Source organism: Dermacentor variabilis, chromosome 1 (genome assembly GCF_050947875.1).
Source record: "Dermacentor variabilis isolate Ectoservices chromosome 1, ASM5094787v1, whole genome shotgun sequence".
NCBI classification, from domain to species: Eukaryota; Metazoa; Arthropoda; class Arachnida; order Ixodida; family Ixodidae; genus Dermacentor; species Dermacentor variabilis.
Window position 1 is genome coordinate 212,567,290 of NC_134568.1, and position 21,386 is coordinate 212,588,675.

The 21,386-nt window shown below is 46.1% G+C and overlaps 2 protein-coding genes across 4 annotated transcripts in view; one reads left to right on the forward strand and one right to left on the reverse strand.

The window, feature by feature from the left end:
- Nucleotides 1–21,386, forward strand: part of LOC142592634 (meckelin) — a 72,740-nt gene that overhangs the window by 37,167 nt on the left and 14,187 nt on the right. Inside the window, exons 19-28 of the mRNA XM_075704185.1 lie at nt 667–753; nt 1,237–1,383; nt 4,436–4,624; nt 5,656–5,796; nt 8,614–8,694; nt 15,249–15,365; nt 15,563–15,679; nt 16,155–16,185; nt 16,992–17,080; nt 17,294–17,396. Coding sequence (XP_075560300.1) covers nt 667–753; nt 1,237–1,383; nt 4,436–4,624; nt 5,656–5,796; nt 8,614–8,694; nt 15,249–15,365; nt 15,563–15,679; nt 16,155–16,185; nt 16,992–17,080; nt 17,294–17,396 — 1,102 coding nt within the window. The remainder of the gene's footprint in view (nt 1–666; nt 754–1,236; nt 1,384–4,435; nt 4,625–5,655; nt 5,797–8,613; nt 8,695–15,248; nt 15,366–15,562; nt 15,680–16,154; nt 16,186–16,991; nt 17,081–17,293; nt 17,397–21,386) is intronic.
- The window catches only part of LOC142592616 (luciferin 4-monooxygenase-like), an 83,471-nt gene continuing 66,656 nt past the window's right edge, over nt 4,572–21,386 (reverse strand). The window contains exon 12 of one of the 3 annotated variants that reach the window (XM_075704166.1): nt 4,572–4,691. The gene's annotated coding sequence lies outside the window, so the exon portion shown is untranslated. The remainder of the gene's footprint in view (nt 4,692–21,386) is intronic. The other 2 variants (XM_075704159.1, XM_075704172.1) reach the window with 2 other exon arrangements.

Below are 21,386 nucleotides of genomic sequence, written 5' to 3' on the forward strand. Positions count from 1 at the left end.
TTCCCTTGTTATACAACTCTCGGGGACCTCGTCGGAATGCTGGCTCCGCGCTGAGGCTTCCCTTGAATTCTGGGGTTCTGCGTGCACAAACCACGATTTGATTATGAGGGACGCCATAGTGGGGTAGTCCGGATTAATTCTGACCACCAGGGGATACTTAATGTGCCCCCAATGCATGAAATACGGGCTTTTTTCTTGTTTTTTTTTTTACATTTCGCTTTCATTGAAATGCGGCCGAGATTTGATCCCGTGACCTCGTGCTTAGCAGCGCAACACTTAGCAGCCGCTAAGTCACCGCGGCGGGTGCTGAGGCTTCCCTTGTTCGCTCATCTGTAAACTTCTTAAATCTTCATGCGAGAACTTTATCTTGTGTGCTTCTATAGCAGGCATTTTTCCTTAGTTCAGCGTTCGCACCTAAACACTCCCCGTTTGTGTCGTCGTTTACCTGTAATTAAATCAAGTGAGATTTCTGGTATGTTAAACTTTTTCATTGCACCGTCCATGAAGTCGGCGTCATACATGACACTGCCGCTTTTATTTATGCGATAACCCATTTTACCTGTCAGGCAGTTCCCCACCAAGTTTTCTCGCGTTGTATGGTATTTTGCATTTCTGCGGATTCTCATTGCGTGACGGTGCCCTTTTTTATTGCGTTGTCTATTGTAGCTGCAGGATGTTGTTCATATGCTTCTTCCGAGTCCGCATCAGGAGAACAGCATCGAACTGTACATCATCTTTGCATTTGTCATGAAGGTAAGTTGATCACTTAGTCTTTAATAATAATAATAATAATAATAATAATAATAATAATAATAATAATAATAATAATAATAATAATAATAATAATAATAATAATAAACTTTATTTTCATATTACCATGTTGGGGGATGCGAGGAGAAACAGCTAAAGGACAAGCTTGATTAGCTCCTACCTTTATCTGCAGAGGGTTAAGAACATTCCATTTGAGCTTTTAATTCTCGTTTGCGTATTGTATCATATATTGGAAGAAGACAATCCGTGCGGCACAGCTCGATGATGTTTAGCGCACGGAAATTTAGTTTAGACGTAGGTATGTTATGGCGTACCATATTTCATCCTGCATAATCTTTTTTTTTTTTTCGCGACAGTGCGGATTCTGCGTTGCCATATTTTATGCTTGCGAATATATTTTATAACACGAAAACAGCACTATATTGGAACTACAGACAGAGCGTGTCGTTTCATCTTTCTGACCAGACGTTGTACCTGCTCCACGTCGTGTTTCTTCAGAGCAGCGCGGACATTTTCTTCTTAGATTGGGAGAGACCATACGCTACGTCACGAATTCCGCGCCCGGGTCGCAGGGAAGCTCCACGACTCTCCCTGGCTGGAGATGGCTCGCAGGTCAGGCCACAAGCCGGGTGATACCTCGGCAGTGTTTGAAGCTACTTCATGTCGTCTCTTCCTGTTTCTTGACCTGAATTGCGCGCACACTTGCGTCATCGAGGAGGATGAGGAGTACACATTTATTCAAGCAAAAGGAATAAAAGATACAGGCTTGCTTGTTTCTTCCGTCTTGTAGCCTGCACCCGCGGGGGGAATACGGGGTGAATATTTCATTTCGGTGCTGCCTGCCGGGCTCGCAACACCAACTGTTGCTGTTCGCGCGGGTCCGAACTGGACAACACGGCCTTCGACTTCGTGGTACAGTGACGCGTGCGCCTCTCAGTGGGGGTATGTATATGCATAGAGGGTGGGGTGAATAGCGTTGTATAAGCTCAGTTGGCGCTGCGACGCCACGGTGTTTCCAAAGCCCCACGCGTTTCACTACGATTCGATGGGAATGCCGATAAACAAGAGATGGCGATTTTCGCAATCATTAATTAGTTTGGAATTGCACGTGTTGCAACCACAAGACGTTGACTCCACCTGCTGAAAAGTTGTGTGTGGGAAAAGGTTAGTCTGAAGTTGACGCCAGGCGACAGCGTCTTCGCGGGGGATAGATGCGGCGGGAGAGACGGTAGCGTTGGAGGATGGTGTTGCGCTGCGTAGGTATACGGTCCACCTGTAAGTCACCGTCTTGATGGTGCGGAACCCGGGTGGCGTATGATCGGGCGACAGCGTGGGCTTGCTGGTTTGCGCGAAGACTTTCGTGGCCAGGGGTCCATACAATTTCTACCTCGAGGGGAAAAGATTGAGATTTCGTGATGACTGTGATTTACTCATGTGCGTGTCGGCATACTGTCAGCTTACTGTCCGTTCCTACAAAGTATTTACTAAGGTAATCGGAAATAGAATAAGGAACACCTTAGACTTATGTCAACCAAAGGACCAGGCAGGATTCCGTAAAGGCTACTCAACAATAGACCATATTCACACTATCAATCAGGTGATAGAGAAATGTGCGAAATATAACCAACCCTTATATATAGCTTTCATTGATTACGAGAGAGCGTTCGATTCAGTCGAAACCTCAGCAGTCATGGAGGCGTTACGGAATAAGGGTGTAGACGAGCCGTATGTAAAAATACTGAAAGATATCTATAGCGGCTCCGCAGCCACCGTAGTCCTCCATAAAGAAAGCAACAAAATCCCAATAAAGAAAGGCGTCAGGCAGGGAGATACGATCTCCTCCAATGCTATTCACAGCGTGTTTACAGGAGGTATTCAGAGACCTGGATTGGGAAGAATTGGGGATAAGAGTTAATGGATAATACCTTAGTAACTTGCGATTCACTGATGATATTGCCTTGCTTGGTAAGTCAGGGGACCAATTGCAATGCATGCTCACCGTCCTGGAGAGGCAAAGCATAAGGGTGGGTCTGAAAATTAATCTGCAGAAAACTAAAGTAATGTTTAACAGTGTCGGAAGAGAACAACAGTTTACTATAGGTAGCGAGGCACTGGAAGTGGTAAGGGAATACATCTACTTAGGGCAGGTAGTGACCGCGGATCCGGATCATGAGACTGAAATAATCAGAAGAATAAGAATGGGCTGGGGTGCGTTTGGCAGGCATTCTCAGATCATGAACAGCAGGTTGCCATTATCCCTCAAGAGAAAAGTGTATAACAGCTGTGTCTTACCAGTACTCACGTACGGGGCAGAAACCTGGAGGCTTACGAAAACGGTTCTACTTAAATTGAGGACGACGCAACGAGCTATGGAAAGAAGAATGATGGGTGTAACGTTAAGGGAGAAAAAAAGAGCAGATTGGGTGAGGGAACAAACGCGAGTTAATGACATCTTAGTTGAAATCAAGAAAAAGAAATGGGGGCATTGGCAGGACATGTAATGAGGAGGGAAGATAACCGATGGTCATTAAGGGTTACGGACTGGATTCCAAGGGAAGGGAAGCGTAGCAGGGGGCGGCAGAAAGTTAGGTGGGCGGATGAGATTAAGAAGTTTGCAGGAACAACATGGCCACAATTAGTACATGACCGGGGTAGTTGGAGAACTATGGGAGAGACCTTTGTCCTGTAGTGGGCTTAACCTGGCTGCTGCTGGTGATGATGATGTGGCGGCATACATAGGCGAGGGCGATGACCGCTTCCTCTGCTTCGGCGATGCTTGTGTATATAGGTGAAGGAGGCCGACACCACTTCTTGCGGGTGTTAACAGCGCAAAACGTAGACGGGACACGAGACGAGAAGACAAGCGCTGATTTTCAACAACGTTTATCTGAAAGAAACACAGCTTCTTATAGCTTTGCCCACACGTGTCCCAGATACGTCATTGCACATCATGTCAAACACGCACTCTTTCGCACTCAAGAAAGTTGCGGCAGGCAGTCGACGTCGATCACGGTGGATCGACGCTGATCACGGTGGAAGTTGACGTCCATCACGCTGACCGCTGGCCGGTGGCGGCGTCAGTGTACAGGGTATCTGGCAGCTGTGTGCCTTAACGTTTCTGAAGGGCTCTGGCTCTAGCCTGGCGACGATGGGTGCCATCGAGAGGGAGGCTCAGCAGAAACCGTCGCTTTCGCATGCCGCGTATTTGTGTTCATTCGGCTAGATCGTAGAGCATTTTTCGATACAGATTCCTGGGCCATGACCCCATATGTGTTGTAGGCTTGCAAAGCAATGCGGACATTACTGTAGTTTATGAAATCGGCTAGCCTTAATGACCCATTCTGTAGGCGTGATGGGAAGCCAGTGCTTCCCTGCCTCCTTTTCCATTCTTTCTTTCTTTTGATCCCTTTACCGCTTGCCCCTGAGTAGTAGGGTAGCAAACGGGAAACGCATATGGTTGACCTCCCTACCTTACCTTTATCTCCACCGCCTCCTCCTCCGCACAGTTGGACGAAGTCCTGCGCCTTGTACTTATTCGAGAGCATACCGCACTACTCGCCTCCTTGGTCGCAGGAAAAAAAGAAAAAAAAAATGAAAAAAAAAACGCAACTGCCAAGCATACGAAAGTCTTTTGTGGAACGATTTCATGCTGGTGCATTCGCAGGCCGCTGGACTCGGCGACGCGAGCAGCAACAGCTCCAGCGTGGTGGTCGCCGACCACAAGGGCGGCGAATCGGCGACGGCGGTCAGCATCTGGCGCTCGTACTTCGTAGCCAACGAGTGGTGCGAACTGCAGTGCCATCGCAGGGTTTCACTCTCTCTGCAGCTCCTCACGCTGCTGCTGCTCCTCAAGGCGAGAATCGTTGATGCGAGCGGACACAGGCTGTCGTCCAAGCAGCTGTGTGCATTTAGCATTTGTTCTGAAAAAAAAAAAAGAAACAGAAGAAGAAAGGGTCACCTGACATTGTAAAAAACAATAAGTGGTAGGAGGTATTAGGGGTGAAGGATGAGGCTGCAAGTGCCACGATCACCGACGTATTCGATATCTCAAGTTTCTAGCGCCAGTATTTCAGCGTAAACAAGGCGGACTTTTGAAAGACGTGCACTTTTAGCGTAAAATTAATCCATTTGTATATTTCTGTACGATCCATGCCTAACTCTAACTACTCGCAAATCTTGTTCAATCAACAACCTTTTTAGGCCAAGGTGTGCGTGTGTGTGTTTCAATTCCTTGCTTGACCAGCCTACTAGTTAAGCTAGCACGGTGAAGCAACAAAGTAGTATGTTTCTCCTTATTCGCAAAGCTGTTCCTCGGCCAGTTATATATTTCAATCGCTGGCGCGTTACTTGTCCCTTGATAGATGGATTTCGGTGCTGTCAGACACCAGGAATAGCGGTAGGCAAGTCGCCATGTCCGTTTTCGCAGAAGGGGAAAGAAGGCAGCGGATAATGTGAATTAGCGGAAGAGCTGTGGTACAGAGGGAACGCTTAAACCGCTATCGCTTCCAAACTCCAGGAATGTGTCATAATGTTCCCGGGGGAAACGAACGCCCTAATCATCTTGACACCGCAAAGCCACTTAGCTCGCATCACCACACGACTACAGTCATTCATCATCAGTGTCAACTCCGGGTGCGCTAGTGTACAGTTTTGATGTGTTTCGTGCAATAAATTGGAGCTGTGCGTTAGGTAGACCATGTCCGGCTTTGTCGAGAGGTTGGAAATTGTGGCCCTCACGCGCGAGGCCCGGGCTTGATTCATGTTGTCGGAATATGTTTGTCTGTCCGCACACAAGTTCCCATACAAAGGCTATACCTACACGCCTCTTATCACTTTAATTCTATCCAATGATAATATGCTTCTTTGCGCGTTCCTATGGTGTAGGGCCTGGGACTGGAATATGTGGCTCTTGCTAGCCCCGAGAGCTACTATTCGAGGACTGTGAAGAACGCCGACATCCCGTTTAGCGCCGCCTGCCGTTTTGCTCTTTCTGCGTCCCTGTACCTGCTCATTGCTCTGTTCCAGGTAGGCTTTTATGAAGCCGAGGCTATTCCTTAGTACTCGGCTCATTTCTCAACTCTTCTTGACAATTTAGTAGCTCTTTCGAGCTACCAAGTAGAACGCACGAATACAGGGACGTGCATATTTCACTTATGATGTTCGAAAAAAGATTTTGCGATTACCCTTTCACTGCAGAAAGGTGACATTTTGGTTCCTACATCGTTCAGTATAGACATGGCACAGTTGATCGCCTGTGTTCTTTTTTTCAATGCAATATTCCCTTTTTTATGGAAATGCAAACTGCTGCCGCGATGGAACTTATTATTATTATTATTATTATTATTATTATCATTATTATTATTATTATTATTATTTATTGACATGTCCTTTGAAACGGGGCCGTGACAAATTGTCACCTAGCCCGATTGAGTTACTCAGGCATGCTATACATGCTTTTCATTCTAGCATTTTTGTGGGCATCTCTTTAATCTTTTTTCTTTTCCTCAACACTTCTCTATCTACTTTGTACCGCTACATGTGCCCGTAATGGATCGAGTCGTATCAGTCCCTTCCCTGCTTTTTTTCCACGAGTACTCTAAACGTCTCTTGCTTATCTAGACTGCCGACCGGTTGATGTTTCCGTTCACTTTAAGTCCAAGCGCTTCTTGAAGGTAATTACGCTACCCTACGGGTCTCACTGGGTGAATCCCTGCGCATTCCATTAGGATGTGCTGACTGGTCTCCGGATTTTCGCTGCAGCATAAACTTGTCTCATCAAGACGCGAATATTTGCTCTGGTATGTCTCTATCCTTATAGGCAACCAGCTCGAGCATCAAATAGCGAGGCATTTTCCTTCGTCTTATCGGTACAGTTTTCCCCTTCTAATTTCTTTCTTCTCATTCTTGTAAATCTCCGGGATGGCAGCGGATGGATGGATAGATAGATGGATGCTGTGAGCGCCCCCTTTGAAACTGGGCGGTGGGTTGCGCGACAAAGCTCTTACTATTTTGCCTAATATCCTACCTATATTTAAAAAAAGAAAAAAAAAGAAAGGGAGAGGGCTGCCGCGTTTTCCAGAGGAGCGGGCAGCTAGCACGCGGCACGCAATCTCTGAACGGCTACTTTCTGCAGCTGCCGGCAGGAGGCGAAACAAGTTTATCCTAGTGTCGTCGCGACAGCAGCTTGCATCTCCATAAACGAAGGAAAATGCGTTTTTTTTTTTCTTAGAAACTAAGCAATCAACTGTGCCAAGAGTGTTGCACTGAACGGCGTAGATTCCACAAAATGCGAGCTTCCTGGGAAACTTGAGCAAGAACAGTGCAGCGGGAAGGGCAAAAATATTTTAGAGTGCAGCTCTAGGCGCCCGTCGGTAAGTTTTTTTTCTCGAACATTTTAAACGAAACATGCACTTTCCTGTAAGTGTCTGTGGTGCTATCACAACAACCAGATGTATACGATTGAACAGACCAACGCAAAAACAGAAATTTGACCTAAACAATGAAATAATTGCAGCGCGCTGCATGATGCTTGTGAATGTTTCTTCTTAATTAAAAAACAAATATTATAGGGTTTTACGTGCCAAAACCACGATATGATTATCAGGCGTGCCGTAGTGGGGGACAAAAGATCAATCTTGACCGCCACGACTCGCACCGAACGCACGGTAGCACGGTTGTTATTGCATTTCACCCCCATCGAAATGCGGCCGCCGACGCGGCGGAGGTTTGATGTCGCGAACTCGATCGGGCTTAGCAGTACAACGTCAAAGCCACATCTTGATGCTGTTCACTAGAATGCCCATGTGCCATACTACTCGCATTAACACCGTTCTAAGCAATATGCGTAGAAGAAGCCAGCAGTATACTACTGGCAAGTTTTTGAGGCGCATGCACTGAGAATTTCTGATAGTGCAGGTCAGCCGCTTGAGCATGTATTATTTTAAGGGTCATTGCGTGGTATACGTCTGCGATACTTTAATGCGAAGGAGCGCTCCATGCCGTATCAGAAGTCAGCAGGTTCGAGAACCACGCTAAGTGGAGAGTACCCGTGTGTACACTCATTAGCGCATGATCCTTCTCATAATTTTTTTTTTGGGGGGGGGGGGGGGGGGCTTCTATTCTCTTGCTAAGTTCATAGTATATACCCAACTGAACTCAGTCCACTGTTAACCGTCCTCTTTCATGAACAGAATTTGCAAAAGGCACGTTGCCTTGAAGGACATTTTCGCGTTGAATAATTTGTGGCGTTGGTGTAATGTCGGAATTACCGGATGACGTTATTCGCTACCAAGGCGCTTCGTTTTTCGTTCATCTCGTCTACGTGCTGACGTAAGCGCCCCACAGTTGCGCGCGTGCTGCGTTCAGTGCGATTGTTATTGTTTGGGTGTAATAATAATAATAATAATAATAATAATAATAATAATAATAATAATAATAATAATAATAATAATAATAATAATAATAATAATAATAATAATAATAACAGCGCACTGCGACATCGGCGAGGATGCCGTATTGCGTGTGAATTATCCATTTCAGGTATTATTCCTGGAGTTTATCGCGACATTCTTCTTAACATTGAGAATTCTACTGTTGCATCTCTATGTGTCTATGGAATCCTTGCATATATAATCTTGCCGCTAATGTAGTGTTTTTCTAAACTTTCTGATATTTCTAACTACTAAAGTTTTTTTAACGGGAACTAAAACTTGCAGTCCACAATCTATCCCGTGCACATAGCGCGCCTCACGCGACGCCAACTGCATGTGCACTAGAAACATTTCTTGTGTTCCTCAAGTTAGGCGATAGTGTTTAGCTGAACATTCCGCCTTACTTTTTCAGGTTGTTTTGCAGAAGTTCATCTACGAACGATTTTATGAAGACAAGCTTCAACACTTTATTGACCTCTGCTCCGTCAGCAATGTACGCACACGGAAGTATACTTTCTTTGCGTGTGTTATGCTATGTCGCTAGTTTTTTTTTCTGTTCGTGATTCAGTCAGACATTGTTGAAATTAAAACATTATACAAGTGTGTTTTGTGCTGCGTAAAACTGCGTTTTTTTAAAATGAGATTCAATTGTTCGAGGTCCTCTAAATAGTAAGATGAGGACGATGGAAGCTACAGACTAACCCGTCGTGGTTGGTTAATGGCTATGGTGTTGAGCTACTAAGCACGAGGTCGCGGGATCGAATCCCGGCCACGGCGGGCCGCATTTCGATGATGGGGGGCGAAAACACCCGTGTACTTAAATTTAGGTACACGTTAAAGAACCCCAGGTGGTCCAAATTTCCGGATCCCCCCCACTACGGCGTGCCTCATAATCAGACGGTGGTTTTGACACGTAAAACCCCATAATTAATTTTTTTAAGCTACAGATTGGAGCATTTTTACTGGTTCTGGGCCCTGATTTTGTAGCGATACCTCCTCCCGATGCTAATGCTTTTCGGTGCTTTTCGGGTTCGTAAATGGTCAAACGATGCTCCGCCCCAGTCAGAGCATTGAAAGCGGCCACTCACGAACGCGTAAAGCGCCGAAAGGCATTAGCATCGGGAGGAGGCATTGCTACAAAAATGTCAGCCCTGGTCACTCTCACTATGTCGAAAATACACAATTCACATTAATACGGTCAATATAAAGACTGCAAAACACTGCTCAACTTTTATTTGATGTCGCATGGACGCGTTTTATTTATTTGAAATGTGTTGGCAACAAATATGTCGCCGACTTCTCTACAACATCTGCAGCCTGTCGCTGTCGCCCATGAGCACAAACTTTCTTTTTAACAGACCTTAGTTTTCAAGACGCAGACTGCACGGACGGCCGTGTCTGCAATGTCTATTTTAAATAGGTTGTAAATTGTTAAATTCATTAGTTTATGAGATCTTATGTGCCAAAACCACGATATGTTTATCAGGCACGTCGCAGTGGCGGGAAACGGGGGGGGGGGGGAGGCGGAGCGCTCCGGGATATTGCAATGCATGCTCACTGACCTGGAGAGGCAAAGCAGAAGGGTGGGTCTGAAAATTAATCTGCAGAAAACAGCAGTTTACTATAGGTAGCGAGGCACTGGAAGTGGTAAGGGAATACATCTACTTAGGGCAGGTAGTGACCACGGATCCGGATCATGAGACTGAAATAACCAGAAGAATAAGAATGGGCTGGGGCGCGTTTGGAAGGCATTCTCAGATCATGAACAGCAGGTTGCCATTATCCCTCTAGAGAAAAGTGTATAACAGCTGTGTCTTACCAGTACTCACGTATGGGGCAGAAACCTGGAGGCTTACGAAAAGGGTTCTGCTGAAATTGAGGACGACGCAACGAGCTATGGATAGAAGAATGATGGGTGTAACGTTAAGGGATAAGAAAAGAGCAGATTGGGTGAGGGAACAAACACGGGTAAATGACATCTTAGTTGAAATCAAGAAAAAGAAATGGGCATGGGCCGGACATGTAATGAGGAGGGAAGACAACCGATGATCATTAAGGGTTACGGACTGGATTCCAAGGGAAGGGAAGCGTAGCAGGGGGCGGCAGAAAGTTAGGTGGGCGGATGAGATTAAGAAGTTTGCAGGAACAACATGGCCACAATTAGTACAGGACCGGGGTAGTTGGAGAAGTATGGGAGAGGCCTTTGGCCCTGCAGTGGGCGTAACCAGGCTGCTGCTGCTGATGATGATGATGACCTGGGGTTATTTGACGTGCACCCAGTGCATGGTACACGAACGTTTTTTGTATTCCGTCTCCATCGGAATGCGGCAGGAATCGCACACGCGACCTCGAGCTAAGCAGCGCATCGCCATACACTCTTAGGCAAAGTTACACCCTTTGGCTTGCCCCTTCTGCCACACAACAATAATCGTTATCTGCCTTGATGCGTTTCCTTTCTTTAACGCTGCGAGCCCGCAACATTCCAGGAACGAACGGCACGCGCGTTATCAGAAGGGGCACTCCAAAGGGTGTAAACTGTTCTTTGCTGATAACGCGCGTGCCGTTCGTTACTGGAAAGTACCGGGCTAGCAGATAACGATTATCGTTGTGTGGCAGAAGGGGCAAGCCAAAGGGTGTAACTTTGCCTAAGAGTGATAGCCACTGGGTTACCGCGGCGGTTGGGTTGTAAGTTGCAGTAATAAGCTGCAGTTGCCGCTTCCCGGCAACTGCAGCTTATGCAACCGTAATCTTTACGGGGAAACGCTTGCCGCAAACACTATGCGCGAAGGCGAGATTTCTGGGTTATTTTTTTCCCTTTGCCCGCACGGCCGGCGCCGCCGCTGCCGGTTGCCGCGAACGCCTACGATGGATGGATGGATGCTATGAGCGTCCCCTCTGGAAGGGGCTGGTGGGTTACGCTACCAAGCCCTCGTTATTATATTGCCTAATGTCCTACCTATGTTAACGAAGAAAATAAGAAAAAAAGAAAGAAGGAAAGAAAAGAAAACCCACAATGGATACCCATAATCAAGCTTTCTGAACCTCTGTTGTGAACTTTGTTTTTGCACGCCTCCGTTGTTTGTCGTTTCTCTTCTTTTCTTCCACCAATCTTCCTATCGCCGCTTACTAATCTCTACTGCGGACATGCTTACTTTTTCCCTGCTTTCGCTGAGCCCAAGGGCTTTAAAGAGGCCAGAGACGCCTAAATCGACTGCTGGGCAGATATTTAATATTTTATTAAAAAATGCTCCATAGTTTCCCTAGCTTTACCGTGGCAAGCACATGCTTCTTCTTCCTTCTTATATCTCGCTTTATAGGTGCGTTTTCTAAGGCATCCCGATCTCGCTTCGAAAAGTAATGAGCTTCCATTTGAGTTATCATGAATTGTTTCTGTCCTGATTTTTTTCCCTCTTAAGTAGTCACTCATAGCAGGTTTCTTTTCCATTTCCGCCACCCATTAGATTATTTCAGCCTCTCTGACTTTCCGCTTGACGTTCTCTGTTGCTGTGTTGCTCATCCTAGAGGTCGCATACTTGCTGGTAAGCTTCCTAGTTCTTTTCCTCCACTGTGAATCAACGTTTTTCCTGTACAACTACCTAAAAACTCTACCAGCCCATTTACTTTCTTGCATATTCCTCAGTCGCTCTTCATATCCAATTTTACTGTGAGCTTCTCTCACTTCAAAGCTTGTCCAGCCCATATCACCCCGCACAGACTCATTTGTAGTCTTCCCTTGAGCACCCAATGCGAGGCGACCCACTGCCCTTTGGTTCCCATCGAGTCCTGATTGTACCCCTGATTTAAAGAAAACAGCCGCATTTCCATAAGTAAGTCCTGGAACCATTACACCTTTCCACATACCTCGGAGCACCTGGTACCTATTGCATCCCCATGGCGCTCTGTGCTTCATTATGGTTCGCATTTCTCTTCCCCTTCACTGTTATTGTTTTTTCCTGTGTTTCCATATATCTACTGCCCTCGTTTATCCATACACCAAGGTATTTATATTCTATTACCCGAGGTATTTCCTGGCCCTGTATCTTCACTGTCTGTTCACTGTTTTCATTGAATACCATAACACCTGATATTTTAACGCTAAATTTCAGACCTAAATGCTCGCCTTCCTGTCCACAGACATTAGCCAGACGTTGCAGATCGCTTTGCTTGTTAGCTAGCAGCACAATGTCGTTCGCATAAAACAAACCTGGAAGCTGCTGCTCTACTACTGTACTGCTTGTTTGTATGAGAGATTAAACCCGATATTACTTTCCTCTAACGCCCTTTCCATCCTCACCATGTACATCATAAAGAGCAGTGGGGATAAAGGGCACCCCTGTCTCAGTCCCTTGTTGATAAGAACTTTGTCCTCGCTTCTGATCCCTTCCCATTCAATGCTAACTGTATTTTCTAGGTAAATGTCTCTCAAAAGCTGTAGACAATCGTCACCTAAGCCTTCCCCTTTCAGTATATCTCACAAGATGTTGCGGTCTACGTTGTCATACGCTCATATAATGACCAAACAGGCCACATATAACGGTCTCCTTTCTACTCCGGATATTTCAACAGACTGAGTAAGGACAAATAAGTTATCATTCAGGCGCCTACCTGTTTTGCTGCCATTCTGAAGTTCTCCCAAAATGCCATCATTCTCTGCCCATGCTTGCAGCTTTAATTTATTTGCCTGCATTGCTAACCTGTATATTACGGATGTAATATAGGTCTATATGAGTGAATTCCATCTTTCTCCCCCTTACGTTTATAAATTAAATTCATTCTACTTTGTCGCCAACTGTATGGTATGGTATGGTATGAAGAACTTTATTTAGGTCCTGAGGGATCAGTCTGGGACTGATGCGGGCCGCTCCCACGTCGGTACAGAGAGGCCGAGCCCCTCTGCCATCACACGGGCCCTCTGGACAGCCCTGAGTTGGTCCGCCAGCACTTCACTGTGCAGCATTCGCTGCCACCACTGTTCACCTCGAGAACCATCACCGGCCAACGCCAAGCAGCGCCACAGCATGTGTTGTAAATCGAGCAAACCCCCACACTTACTACAATAGACTGAAACCCCGCAGTCCGGATTAATTTTATTCATGATGACCGGGTTAGGGTACGTCCGTGTCTGCAGAAGCCTTAATGTAACCGCCTGCGACCTACTTAATTTAGGATGTGGCAACGGGAATGCCCTGCGCCCTAAGTAATAGTGCTGTATGGTATTTGCCTATCTTTAAAGATAGGCGAAAAACGTTTAAATTTAAACGTTTTTCTGTTGCTTTCAACACAGCTTCCTTATTTTTTGGGCCTAGTTCATTAATCAGCCCAGCGGAAACCTCGTCTAGCCCTGTGGCTGTGGGCTTCGGAATTTTCTCTGCAGCTTTCTTCCAGTTGAAATTTGTCAGCACCAGCTTCTTTTCCGTCTGGTTCTCTTTCATGCACTTTTTTTTGCTCAAGCACAACCTCGTCATTGTCTTGGAAAGATTAGGCTGTTATATCTCAGAGGTAATTTAATGCCGCGTCCCCTTGCAGTTTGTTTCCATCTTCGTCTGGGATATGTTGTATTGTTCCAGACTTCCTGCCCAATAAAGTTTATGTTGTTCCAAGATATTCTAGGTGCGGCTTTCTTTTTCCCACGTATTTCTGACAACCAACGTTCACTTTCATCTCTATCTTTTGCTTTCACCTTTTATTTTTGCTTGCACCAGTATTTGAACCATCGATTTCTTTCTGCCGGTATATTTCCCATTTTCTGGCTACTTCATTCTTCGGGAACTGCGGTTTTTTTGCCTGCCTGTGCTCTCTGGAGGCGTTCTGTCGTTCGGCGATCGCTTCTCGTATCTGCATGTCCCACCAGCTTTTCGGTTTCTTTTTTCCTTTCCAACGAGCATGTTGCTTTTCTTTCGGTACTTCTGTCGTGAGGATGGATGGATGGATGTTATGAGCGTCCCCTTTCGAACGGGGCGGCGGGTTGCGCCACCAAGCTCTTGCTATTATACTGCCTAATGTCCTACTTAGGTTAAACAATAAAAAAAGAAGAAAAAAAAATTGAACTACCACACCCAAATTTTATGATCCCCTATTTCGAACTGTGCTTTTGTACGTCTCCGTTTTTTGTCGTTTCCCTACTTTTCTTCCACCAATCCTCCAATCGCCTCTTACTAATCTCTATTGCGGACATGTTTACTTTTCCACTGCTCTCACTGAACCCAAGGGGTTCTAGGAGGCCAGTGGTGCCTAACTCGACCGCTGGGTAGACCTCTTCACCTTCTAATGAAACATGCTGCATAGTCTCCCTAGCTTGACCGCAGCAAGCACATGGAGGAGGTGAGGAGGCGAGCACCATCTGGTGCTGTTTCAAGGAACTCAGCGGCGCGCGCCTCCCGCTTTGATTGGTTGAGTTTTAGACTGCGGAGGTGAATAAATCGCGGGATTCTAGTCATGTACAGCTTCGCTGTAAGATAAGTACGCTCAATCGTGTATCGCTTCATTGGAGAACGCACACGCGCTGACGTGGAGTATTCGCCCACCGCGGTCAATGTAAAATTAGGCTGCATGTAAATAATCACCAGCGCTAACGTTCTGTTGGCGCTTTCCGACGAAATCCGTTGCATTTCTGGCGAATAATTATAATTCATTCATAAAGTGAAAGCAGGTCGTTTCTGCGTGGACACATCACGTCGTTAGGGTGGCTAACGTCGTCCGCTATCGGGAAGGAGACGCCATAAGGCGCTCAATCGCGGCAGGGTCACGTGTTCAAACATGGCAGCGCCCATTCAGTGGTGCTGTAAACGGTCTATGTATTAACTACTGCCTAAAGAAGAATATAATTATTCGTTAATGTCAGCCCGTCTCTATTGTCGCTTGGGGTCGCAAGTGATGGAAGAGTATATATAGGGGACGGGAGATCGCTATAGAAGGTGGCATTAAAAAAGGAGGTGGTGGTCACGCTAAGCCTTTCTCTCGCCTCATACATAATCTGGGCAAAGTCAATAACTGTGCCCAGATTATTATGAACGTGTGCCTAATCGTACTTTTTGTCGCCATGTGCAGATCAGTGTGGTCATATTTGTCCAGCCGAAGTTTGGGTACTACATTCACGGAAGGTCAGCTCAGGGCCATGCCGACGTTTCGATGAAAGAGATGCACGAACTGCTGCGCAGAGAAGAGGTAAGTGCAGAAAACAGCATGCAGCAGATATTTCGCGCGAGAATAGGGACGCGTGTACAATTTGGAGCTTATGCGACCACAGCAGTGGTGCTATCGAGAGAAGCTCGACATGCGGTGCCAGCTGTTGGTCGCTTATACAAAAAAATGTAATTATTTAATGTTCGTGGCACTGTAAATGCCTGTATTTTAACATCCAGGAGGACCTCTGCGGCCATAGAGGACTGCTGCCTGACACGGAACAACAAACTTTTCAGATGACACTTCCAGTTCATATTTACGAACAGTACTGCCGTATGAGGAGACCTCTTTCTACAGTACGTAACAAATTGTTCTCTCTCAGGTCAGCTCTTTAATCCTAGATGTACAGGTACAGTCCGAAGTACAAGGACCAGGCGCACTGTGGCTTCACTAGAGTTGTTGTATGTGCTTCCATATACAATAAATCTAGGCCTTGCCATACGTCTTACTGACTTGGAGCGCAACTTAGCATCACCGGTTGGAACGGAGGCCGGCCCCCGCAGCCATAATCCTTCGGTATGTTATCTAATCCTCAACAGCTTGTGCGAAGCTGTAATCAGAAAGTCAATTCCGGAAGCACTTTCTCGGCGCGCACTACAAATGGCACGGCAATCCATGACGTTTTACTGTACTGCGGTGCCCAGCTTGCTCCTGACTGCACCTGTACAGGAAGAATTAAAATATTGGTGGTAACATTAGCTGTCACTTTTTTCCACCGTTTGATTCTTCGTATTGGAAGAACTCATTGCTCGCTGTTTCTTTTTTATTCAGTATGCACAAGCACCAGACAGAATGCAGAATGGTGAGTATCGATATATATATATCCTGTTTTATAGCCTGTATTCAATTTCATATATAGGGTGTTTTCTTTAGCTGCACCAAAGTTTTAAAAACTACATGGAGCAGATAGCACAATTCCAACCCTCGAGTTGAGTTATTCGATGAGGTGGCCATGACTTCTACGAAAAATCAAAATGCTTAATTGAATGATTAACATAATCACGCCAATTACATTTTAATTAATTACTTTAGGGCACGTATTTATATCTACGAATTGTAGCTTGTGAGTTTGCCAGACCTATCCACTTAGAACGAATTCTGAGGATAGCACCGGCTTGCGGTAAACTTGCGGTAAAAGTGGACTGCTGCACTTCTTTTTTTTTTTCAGAAAATGCTGTTTTATGCACTGAAGCACAGAAGTAGCTGGAACACCAATGCATTTCGTCGAACATGTTAAAATTAATATCTCGAAACGTGTGTAGTCCTGAGAATTCGTTCCAAGTGGATACGCCTTGCGAACTCATCGCCTACAATTCGTAAATTGAAATATGCGCCGTAAAGTAATTAGTAAAAAGTTAATTAGTGTAATTGTACTAATTATTCAAATAAGCATTTTGATTTCTCGTAGAAGTATTGGCCACCTCGTCGAGTAATTTAGCTCGAGGGTTAGAATTGTGCTATCTGGCACAGGCAATTTAAAAAAATATTTGTGCAGCTAAAAAAAAAAACATCTGTAGTATATTATAACTCGACAAGGTTTACACTCGCGCTTTTGCAGTGTTCGGCAAAAAAGGAAACATCCTTACTAATATACGTTATATTTTTCAGGGGACGGTCAACTTTCAAGGGTCAACATCGACACCGTAGTGAACACTTACAATGTCGTAACAAAATTTTTGTGCGCGTTCCTTGATCATGTGAGTGGGATCATTTCTGTACTAATTGTATCCATGCGTTATACTTCACACAGCACGCTTTGTGTACCTTTCCAAAGTAATATGAAGGGTTTTGTTTCAGCTAAATACGTGCTCCAGGGCTGCATTTTCTGTAGCGGTGTCGCATAGTTTTGTGCATCTGACTCTTTAGATAATACATACTTTCTACATAATTGACTTTTTTATTCATTCCAGTCATTAAAGGATGTTGATTACACGGTGAAAGACCGAACAGTTCTTGAAAAGCTTCTTGATATTGAGTTGAATGATATTGTCGACCGTGGCTTCTTTTACAATGGTAAGTATTCTGTCGATGCATTGCAGTGAAAGTAAATGTGCCTCGTGAACTGGCGGCCAATCTGTGTCGAGCAAGTTGATAACGGATAAAAAAATCCAAACAAATAGTTGTAACAGCTTTAGCCTGTCCTCCAACATGCACGAAGAAATATGACTGCTAAAAATACGCACTTGTGATTCGAGATGTGTTGGTAACAGATAACGCTAATAAGGGCGCAGGTATCCAAGTGCTAATACCGGGCATAGGGCCTATCACACTCACTGGATCATACGTTTAGGATGGTAAAGTGGGTGAAATGAAGTTTAATATGCTGTCGCCTTGACTGTTCTCAGCGGGCTTGTCGCAACACCTCGCGTGACAGATTGCCCGCTGGAAACAAAGCCGAAATAGTGGAGGGTTTGCCACCATTGACAACATACTATGTGCTAGGAAACTGTCGTTGTGGGACTGGTAGACGCCCGCGTCGATCAGTCCACAACAAACTGGAAGCGTTCTGCGCAAACGTCCCGGAAACAGTAGTCTCTGCGAGCTCGAGCTGGGCATAGCCATGGCAAATCAGGACATGGACACCTAAGAATGAATGACAGACACATTGGTGTTCAAGACATGTGTCATAATGGGCGGGGCGGGGGGGGTATTCTGTAAGTGTCCACCTGAACATGTCCACTTTGTCTGCTGCTGAAGTTCTGGTTGGCTGGGCTGGGGTACGCGTGGGAAAGGAGGCAGGCGCCACCGCGCCACCAGCCAATCAGCACTTTGAGTACATGTCCTGGTGTTGCGCTACACTTCATCGCAATCGAATACGGCGGACCTACAAAACCGCATCACCACCCTAGCTCGCTCCGGGACAGGGCGATATTTTCCTCAACTTAGGTGTTTTCTGTGTTTCTCAGAATTTGATACGTGGATGACGATATTTCCATTTCAGGTTATTATAGCCGAGCATGGCGGCCTTGAGTCCCGCTACGATGCGATTAATTTGGTCAGCAAAATCGGCTTGCGCTGGTTGGTTAGGCTCCATGCTGAAAACAGCTTAAAAGGGAGTAATGAGAAGATAAAACAACCGCTTGTCTGATATTCTGACTCGCCCACGTCTCAAGTTTTACGCTGTTTCCGGAGTGTATTCTTTTTACTTCTAAGCATGCCCGTTCATCACTACTTGAGTGCTTAGTGTCACGGTGTGGTGCATCGTTTGTGTTATGCGGATATCTTAATGCCCACCATCTGCGGTGGTATTCCCGTCCCCAAGACAATCGTGGGGCAGAGACTAACGAGCTTATTATGAAAAATGATCTGCAGATACTGATTGACGGTTCACCTACCTGTATAGGTAAAGCAGCATTCCACTAACCTTGCGATAACGACGACAGATGCGTGCTTATAGCCTGGTCATGCGAAGCTGACCCGCGGGCCTCGGGGCCCGTATTCACAAAACGTTCTTACGCTAAAAGCGTTCGTGCCAGCCAATAGGGATGTAGGACATATTATTAGCGAAAGCGATCACCCAATTAAAAACAGCACTTACGAACGAAAAGCTTTGCGAAAACGGCCCGATATCACCTGCTCATTCGATTAACGCCAACTCAAACTGCGGCCGCCAGACTGCCGTCTATACAGCGACAACGTGGGAAAAGCTTCGTCTGCTGATTTCAGAGGCACCACTTCAAGACATTTTGTTCAAACTGATGAGTGGGTGTTTACGAGCAGCGGCAGTACAACGACGACGGAGTGTCGGCGAACCAAACTCCGATTTTAAGCTTTTGCCGCTCCACGCATGTTGACGCCGTGCTTATAGGCGTGCGCAGCGCTCTAAACGACACACCGACTGGGCTATGTATAATCGCATTAATGCAGCCGTACGACGGCATACAAAACAGCTTCGTCGCAAGAGCTGGGCAGCCTTATGCAATACGCTGCCATCTGGAAGTGGGTTTGGAAGTGTATGGCGCATACTCAAGGTTCTCCGCACTCCCGAAATCTTTAAGAATCCTACGGCTGCATTGTGCATAGCTACTAGCCAGTCACCAAAAGTTTTAGCGGAGGCATTCGCAGACCTTTTCGTCTCTCCTGCACCCAGTGACACCACAAACGGCGACCTTCCTTCTTTGACAAGTCAGATTACCATAACCGCTTCCTAAGGTCCAGCCTGCCATATGGACGTGGCAGACTTCACTCTTGAGGTGATGCGACACACGCTCAGCCTCTCCAAACGCCGCACTGCCCTAGGTGAAGACGGTGTGACGTATCAAGCATTGAGGAACATTGATGAGCGTTTTGATGACCACATATTGGGCGAGTATATATAATGAAGAACGGAGAACGGCTGTAATCCCTGCTGAATGGAAATAGTCCGTGGTAATACCAATTTTAAATACCAGGCGCCCTGCAATACACCTCAAGTCATACTGTTCCAATGCCCCTAACTTCAAATGTCATCAAGTTAATAGAGCAAATGATCCTGTTTCGCCTATATATCAGACTAGAGAAGCGGAATTTTTTTCCCTGGTGTCATGAGTGGCTTTCGTCGTCGCCGTTCAGCTCTGGACAGCATTCCAGACCTTGTCACAGCGCTCGAATTTGCTAGAGGAAACAAGCATTCCGCCTACATGCTCTTCCTAGAGATACAGCAAACTCGGTTCCGCATAAGGCGATTATTTTCCTTTTTGCAACTGCGGGAATTTCGGGACGCCTGCTCCGCTTTGTGCACAATTTTCTATTAGGTTGCCGAGTGAAAGTGCGTGTCGGAAGAATAACAAGTCAATCCCGCACTGTGAAGTGCGGTACTTTGCCCACAGGGCAAATTTTTATCGCCGCTTCTGTTTAACGCCATACTTGCCGCGTTTCCAAGTCGCTTGCCTCGGGACAGTAACTCCCCTGTCAGCATAGCTATTTATGCAGGTGACATTGCCCCGTGGACAAGCGTCCCTTCGCACCTTGGTCCGCGGCTTCGTGCAAGCCTGCAAAGAGCTCTGAACGCGTCTTCGGAGTACTTAGGTGAAGTCGGTATGCAGATATCACCTGCTAAGTCGGCTGCAATAGCATATCGCCCTAAACAGCGTGCTCGTCGAACACTGAGCCGACTGTACCTTGATGAAACGCCGATAAGCTGGGTGCGATAACACCGTTATTTGGGCTTAATTGTGGATGATCACATCTCTTGCCGTCCTGTCGTTAAATTGCGTGAAGTCGCAATCCCTCCTTAAGTTTGGCGCCTTGACTGTTAGAAAAGCTGGCTGCGACCAAACAACGGTTCTGCAGGTGTACCAGTCATTTGTACTCTCAGGTATGATGTATGCGTTACCAGTCCTGAGTGTACCACCAAGTTTGATGGCCCAACTGGAACGAGCTCATCGCGTTGCCCTTCGATGAATGCTTGGATTACCTCGTGAGATGCTATCTGTTGCATTACTCACTAAAGCGCATCAGTTACCCCTGAGGCTGCAAGCAGACAAGAGAACTCTATATCATATTGAGCGTTTGCACCGCGTATCGAATGGGCAATCGCTCCTTGATCGTCTCATTCACCACCAGTTTTCTCGCATGGGAAAAATGGTGCCAGTATTTATGAACATGCTGCTTCAGTTACTCCTCCGCCTCCGAAAGATATTACCAAACAAGGATTTCCCATTTACGTCGCAATCCCTGACGTACACAAAAAGTCAGATATGCCTGTTTCGGCAATATTCCAATTAGCTCAGTCGCTCATGTTCGAAGGATTTCCAGATTATCTTCAAGTATTCACAGATGAATCCTTACACAGTGACGGTTAAGGCGCCTCTGCAGCTTCTTTGTGCCCTTCAACTCAAGTGCGATGTATATTTCATATACCGCATCCAGCCTCGTCAGCAACTGCGGAGCTAGCAGCGAATAATGTTGCATTGAAATACGTGCAAGAGGAGTTAACCGCATGGAAGATTGCCATCTTTACGGACTCCCGCGCTGCCTTAGCAGATTACATCGCAGTCAGATTGATTGGCCAGTTGTGCGCAG